Raw genomic sequence first — 7,201 nt, 5'->3', positions numbered from 1 at the left:
ATACAACCAGGGGTCATTTCCTGCAGAAGCGGAGCTCCGGCAGTAAAGAGCCCAGGGGGCGGGCACATGCAACAAGCCCCACCCCCTGCTCCCAGCAGCCCTTAGTCAGGCCACGAGGTGCAAGAAGCAGCCAGGTAAGTTGCAGAGCCCTCCCCCCCCCCGTCCAAAACAGTCCAGTGGCACCTTTAAGACCAAGTTTTATTCAGGTACAAGCTCTCCCTCCTCTGTGAGGGCAGATCTCCACGCCCCCCCCCCCAATAGCTAGCAATCCAAAACAGTCCAGTGGAGCCTGAGCGGTGGGTGTTGCCTTCTGACACCTTCCGGTGATGTCAGGGGGTGTGGCATATGCAAATGAGTTATGCTAATGAGCTCCTGCACCTCTTTTTCTGCGAAATGACCCCTGGATACAACCATGATATGATTAATACATTTGGTGTAAACAGACTTATAAATGGTTCATAAGTTGCATTAGCATCGTTATAATTGCATACAAAATATACAGTGCCTGTGCCAAGTGTCTTGAAAGACTTCCCAAGGTTTTAAATTTCAAAGCCCTGTTCCATAATCATAAGAACATAAGAGACACCAATGTTGGATCAGGCCAAAGGCCCATCCAATCCAACACTCTGTATCACACACTGGCCAGAAATACCAGGTGCCATCAGGAGGTCCACCAGTGGGGCCATATTCATGTCCATATGGAATCATATGGAAATATGGATTCATGTCCATATTTCTCTTGCGCACTGCATTCCCTACGGCTCCACCAACGGAACAGCCATGACTCCCGTTTTATAGAGAGCCAGTTGGGTGTAGCGGTGAAGTGTGTGGCCTCTGGGAGAACCGGGTTTGATTCCCCAATTCTCCACATGCAGCTGCTGGCGTGACCTTGGGTCAGTCACAAGTTCTGTCAGAGCTGTTCTCTCAAGGGCAGTTCTCGAGAGAGAGCTCTCTCAGCCCCACCTGCCTCACAGGGTGTCCGTTGTGGGGAGGAGAAGGGAAAAGAAAAGGAGATTGTAAGCCGCTCAGAGACTCCTTCGGGTAGTGAACGCCGGAGTATAAATCCAATCTCTTCTTCTTCTTTCTCAAGGCAGATCCCGCATAGCTGAAACATGGTCCCATTACTTTAATTAAAAACAGAACTACATCAAACCTCACCTGCAGCCATTTTTTTTGGTTGGTCATACTTACTCTCAATTTTGTACCCAAATTCTCAAGACATTTGTTGTCTCTTGGTTCAGTGAAGCTTCTCAGAGCTATCTCCCCCTCAGCATTCTTCACGGCCTCAGGGGTTGGCAGTCAGGGGGCGACCCCTCCTGAGATGGATTTCTTTCCCTTCGGTTTCTCCTCGTTCAAAATGTGCTTCCCGGAACAGTGACTTACTGACTCATTAAGATAGATAGTGTGGTGCAGTAGTCAAAGTGTCGGATTAGGCTCTGGGAAATCCAGGTTCGAATTGCCACTCGTGCCATGGAAACTCGCTGGGTGACCCTGGGCTAGTCACACACTCTCAGCCTAACCTACCTCACAGGGTTGTTGTGAGGATAAAACAGAGGAGAGGAGAATGATGTAGGCCTCTTAGGGTGATAGAATGTTAGAGTTGGAAGGGACCTTGCAGGTCATCTAGTCCAACCCCCCGCACTCTGCAGGAGCATAGCCAAAAGATAGCCCTACATACCTACAACATACCCGGAAGATGGTCATCCAGCCTCCGCTTGAAAACATCCACTGAAGGAGCATCCACCACCTCCCGAGGCAGACTGTTCCACTGCTCAACCACTCTTACCATTAGAAAGTTTATCCTGATATTTAGCTGGTAATGACTCCCTTGTAATTTCCACCCATTAGACCTAGTCTTGCAATCCGGAGCAAGAGAGAATAGATCCGCTCCACCTTCTACATGACAGCCCTTCAAATACTTGAAGACTGCAATCATGTCCCCTCTCAGCCTTCTCTTTCCCAGGCTAAACATCCCCAACTCTTTCAGCCTTTCCTCGTAAGACTTGGATTCCAACCCTCTCACCATCCTGGTTGCCCTCTTCTGGACACACTCGAGCTTGTCAACATCCTTCCTAAAATGTGGTGCCGCAAAACAGGACTCCAGGTGTCCATTGGGGAGTGAAGCGTGGGATATAAATAAATAAATACTGTTAAAAATGCATAGGTTTTATGAAAAAATTGGTGGTAGAATATAGGAAATAGCACAAAACCAAAGACCCACAGGTTTGATTTGTACAAGAAACGAAATCAAACATACCAACGTTGGTGGCTTCTAATGTTTGCTTCCAATCCAAGGTATTAGGGCCTGAGAGGATTTGCACTGCTTTGGTTTGGATCAGAAGTGATAACGAGTCTTCCATCTACAGATAAAAATTACAATGTCTTTCCTCTCTGGCAGAACGGTTTTATAGACTGCAATCAGAGCCATCCCATCCATACAAACGGGATGTAAGGAGTAAAGCGGTGAGGGGCCCAGGTTCGAATCCCCACACATGCCATGGAAGCTTGCTGGGTGACCTTGGGCTATTCACACGCTCACAGTCTAACCTACCTCACAGGGTCACTGTGGGGATAAAACGTAGGAGAGGAGGACAATGTTAAATGCTTTGGGTCTCTTGCAGGGAAAGCTGGGATATGAATAAAGTTATTTGGCTAGATAATTAATAAGGTTTGGTATTTTCCTGTTTCCTAAAGGGAATCTATACCCAGAAGAGAGCAGACCCCAAAAAAGTCAAGGAGGAGGTGGTGGATTTCGCTCGCTTCAAGTGGCCTTTGCTGTTCTCCAGATTCTACGAAGCGTTCAAGTTCTCAGGTAATCCTAGAAAAGATGCCTTGCTAGGGGCTGGGGCAAGTTACAGGTGAAGGCAGTCTGTTAAGCCCTGCCCAGCCAGGCCTGCAGAGAAAATCCTGTCGGATTGCAGGACTTCATAAGGACAGACAGCTCACCTGATGTACACAGGGCAGGGCTGATCTGATGACCAATAACACCATGACTGATTTCAAACAAGAGCTGCGCCGTGGTTGCGCCTCCCTTTGCCCCGCTTCTATTGGTCAATTTCCCACTCGAAGCCGCACGGCCGCATTTTGACCCACCCGATTTCCCCCCGCGGTTTCGTCATCCTGGTTTTTGAGGATTGAGTGGACGCGGGGGAAATCGGGCGGAGCTGCGGGGCAAAATGCGGCCGAGCAGCACACAGTGTGAAATTGACACGTACGATCGGGGCAAAGGGAAGAGCGAGCGCGGAGCTGCAGCTTGTGGGAAATCGGTCACAGAGAACTGATCTCTGTAGACTGGAGACGAGCCATAATTCTGGGAGATCCCCAGGTCCCACCTGGAGGCTGGCATCCCTAGACTTCACCTAAACAGGCTTTCAGAGGATAGTCACATTGGTCTGTGGCAATGCTCCTTCTAAGCTGTGTCTTGTGAGCAAAAATTCTACTCTGTGAGCTGCTGGCATTAAAGTTGTGAGCGAGCGATTTGGCTGCTGCATAAATGAGTTTTGCTCTGGAGCCCCATCCTTCCTGAGCTAAGACGAAAATGTGTGAGCTGGAGGCTAAAAAACTGAGCTAGCTCACACTCACTCAGCTCGGAGGGAACACTGGTCTGCAGCTAGACTCAAGTCCAGTCCAGTAGCACCTCAGAGACCAACAAGATTTTGAGGGTATAAGATTTCAAGAGTCAAAGCTCCCTTCGTCAGATACCAAACACAGTCTGATGAAGTCGGCTTTGACTCTCAGAGACTCATACCCCCAAAGTCTTATTGGTGTAAGGTGTTACAGGACATGAATCTAGCTGTTCCACCTTGGGCCATGGCTCAGTGGTAGAGCCTCTGCTCGTCATGCAGAAGGTCCCAGGTTCAAGCCCCGGCATCTCCAGTTATAATGATTAGGCAGTAGGTGATGAGAAAGACCTCTGCCTGAGACCTTGGAGAACCACAGAGAGGGATTATGGCTCAGTGGTAGAGCACCTGCTTGGCACGCAGAAGGTCCCAGGTTCAATCCCCGGCATCTCCAGTTAAAAGGACCAGGCAGTAGGTGATGAGAAAGACCTCCAGCAGAGACTCTGGAGAGCCACTCCCAGTCTTAGACAATACCGACTTTGTTAGACTGATGTTCTGATTCAGTATAAGGCAGCTTCATGTGTGTTGACCTTAAGAGGGCTGTAATTATTACACATATATGTATATATTAACGGTATATGTGCTTCCTCAATCTGTCCTTGGGAAATAAATCATCACAAAGTAATCATGGCAAGGATTCAAGGAAACAAATCCTATAACCACAGCCGGACTCCTTTGTTGTTTTTGGCATAACACTTCCCACCTGCCAAAGAGGCAAGCCATTCTTCTTTGCAAAGAGCGGCTTGTCTCTTCCGCAGTAGGAAAAGCTGCATCCGAAACAGCAATGAAGCTCAGGTCACACGTGTTATTCTCTTCCATAGTCCTTTGGAATGGCAAACCGGAATGGTTGCGGAAGGCGCCTTTACTTGCTGCGTTTAGGAAGGCATGTAAGACGGTTTTATTCCAGAGAGCGTTTGGCGGAGGGTAAACCGTTTTTGGCAGATTTGGCTGCGTTCTGTGGGGGTTTTTTTGTTTTAATTTGGAGCATCTTAAATTCCGTGTGTTTAGATATGATTTTAAGTTACGTGTGTTCTGTAGTTCTTTGCTCTTCTGAACTTGTAAACGGTGCAATTTTTTTTTTAATTGTGTGTTTAAATCTGGACATTTTCTGATCTCGTTAACTCAATTGTTACCTTTTGTGTCCTCACGACTGGCTATCACGTTGTTCACTGCTTTGAGTGTGAGGAGATAAGGTGGTATAGCCCATGTTTTAAATAAAAATATTTTTGGGGGGTTAATTACATCTCCTCTACATCCCAGGGCCCAGCCTCCCCAAAAACGATGTGATCGTAGCTGTGAACTGGACAGGAGTATACTTTGTAGATGAGCAGGAACAGGTCCTTCTGGAACTTTCCTTCCCGGAGATTACAGCCGTCTCTAGCAGTAGGTAAGGAAGTAATGTGTCATTTGATCAGGAAGTCCATTTTGAAGGGTGTGTTAAATAGAGCCAGTTTGGTGTAGTGGTTAAGAGCGCGGACTCTAATCTGGGAGAACTGGGTTTGATTCCCCACTCCTCCACTTGTGGCTGCTGGTGTGACTCTGAGTCAGTCACAAGTTCTCTCAGAGCTGTTCTCTCACGAGCAGTTCTCGAAAGAGCTCTCTCAGCCCCACCTACCTCACAAGGGCGTCTGTTGTGGGGAGAGGAAGGTAAGGTGATTATAAGCCACTCTGAAACTCCTTTGGGTAGTGAAGGGCAGGGTATATAAATCCAATCTCTGCTTCTGTTCTTCTTCTTCTTTGACCCTTGTTCTAGAGGGGGTAAACTTCAGGGGCAGAGCTTCACCATGGCAACCATCAAAGCAGACGAGTACACGTTCACCTCCAACAATGCTGAGGACATCCGAGACCTTGTGGTGACTTTCCTGGAAGGCCTCAGGAAAAGATCAAAATATGTGGTCACTCTCCAAGACAACCCAATTCCTGGTAAGAAAACTGAGCTGACTAGGTTTTTTAAAAAAAATCTCTAGTGGCCAACCATTTGACCCTGGAAGGGACTAAACATGACACAGAGGCCAAAACTACCCTCTGTTGTTGCAACTCAAAGGTACACTGCCTCTGAACGTAGAGGTTCCATCTAGTCAACTTGACTAATAGCCACTGATAGCTAATAGCCATTGATGGAACTTTTCCCTTGGGAGGTGTTGGGCTCTCCTTCTTTGGAGGTTTTCAAGCGGAGGCTAGGTGGCCATCTGACAGGAATGCTGATTCCGTGACCGGAGGCAGATCACGAGAGGGAGGGCAGGAAGGGTTTCCCCAGTGCTTAGTTCTCAGGGCCCTTTCTTACACTCCCAGGGGAATGCTACTTTGGGGTCAGGAAGGCATTTTCTCCAGGCCAGTTTGGCCAGAGATCCTGGAGGGTTTTTTTGCCATCTTCTGGGCATTGAGCAGGAGTCACCGGGGGCGTGGGGGGAGGTCTTTGTGAATTTCCTGCCTTGTGCAGGGGGTTGGACTAGATGACCCTGGAGGTCCCTTCCATGATTCTATTCTATGAATTTGGATGACAAAAAGTCAGAGCTGAGCTTTCCTTGAAAAAGGTATATGAGAAAATAAGGCAGGGTGCGAGACTGCAGCCCAGTGGCAGAGCGCGTGTTCTTGGTATGCAGAAGGTCCCAAGTTCAATCCCCGGCATCTCCAGGCAGCCCATGTATGTAAGAAGCTGCGGTAACCACAAGTTATATTGTAATTTTTAAGTTGTAATATTTGAAAATTGTTAATTAATGTATGAATTATGTATGAATTATGTAAGAAGCTACGGTAAAAAGTACAATTTCTAAGTTGTAATATTTGAAAATTGTTAATTAATGTATGAATTATGTAAGAAAGCTACGGTAATCACAGGTTATATTGTAATTTTTACGTTGTAATATTTGAAAATTGTTAATTAAAAAAAAATAGCTGGTCCAAGGTGAACTTCGTGGCCCAGGTGGCAACTTGGAGCCGGGGTCTCTCCAGCCAAGTCCAACACTCTAATCACGACACCTTTCTGGCTGTTGAACAGCCAGAAGGGTGTACTGAGTTGCCACCTGGGCCACGAAGTTCCCCTTGAACCAGCCGTGTCCTCTTTCAGCCTCACTTCGGTTTTGTGGGGGGGGAAATAACGGGGTGGTCCCTCCATCCATGTCACTGTCCTTTCTGTCGCAGTGAGCGAGGATTCTGGCTTCCTCGGCTTCCTCAAAGGAGACCTGATTGTCCTGGACCAGGACACGGGAGAGAACGTGATGAACTCTGGCTGGGCCAACGGCGTCAACGAGAGGACCAAGCAGAAAGGCGACTTCCCGACAGATGCTGTCTACGTCCTCCCCACTGTCACAACGCCTCCTCCAGAGATCGTGGTAAGCAGGGCGGAGAGGGTGCTGTCAGTTACTCGTGGGAAGGGCCTCCGGTTCCCTTGAGCCTTTTCCCATGAGCGGTGATGCGGCATAGTCTCTAAGGGTGATTTCCCACAAGCGCTGCTCCGCGCTCACTCCTCCCTTCTGCCCCGACGGTACGTGTCAATTTCACACAAGCTGCTGCGCGGCTGCATGGTGCCCCGCAGCGCGGGGGAATTTCCCCCCAGATGTACGGCAAAATGCGGTCGCGCA

At 48.4% G+C, this 7,201-nt stretch overlaps 1 protein-coding gene across 1 annotated transcript in view; it reads left to right on the top strand.

The window, feature by feature from the left end:
- MYO7A (myosin VIIA) overlaps positions 1 to 7,201 on the top strand; it is a gene marked incomplete at its 3' end in the record, with an annotated part of 151,777 nt that overhangs the window by 114,524 nt on the left and 30,052 nt on the right. The window contains exons 30-33 of the mRNA XM_015426720.1: positions 2,695 to 2,812; positions 4,881 to 5,007; positions 5,374 to 5,543; positions 6,762 to 6,952. Coding sequence (XP_015282206.1) covers positions 2,695 to 2,812; positions 4,881 to 5,007; positions 5,374 to 5,543; positions 6,762 to 6,952 — 606 coding nt within the window. The remainder of the gene's footprint in view (positions 1 to 2,694; positions 2,813 to 4,880; positions 5,008 to 5,373; positions 5,544 to 6,761; positions 6,953 to 7,201) is intronic.

Source organism: Gekko japonicus, unplaced genomic scaffold, assembly GCF_001447785.1.
Source record: "Gekko japonicus isolate JY-2015 unplaced genomic scaffold, Gekko_japonicus_V1.1 scaffold3084, whole genome shotgun sequence".
NCBI lineage: Eukaryota > Metazoa > Chordata > Lepidosauria > Squamata > Gekkonidae > Gekko > Gekko japonicus.
This window is presented reverse-complemented; position numbering and strand designations above follow the sequence as displayed.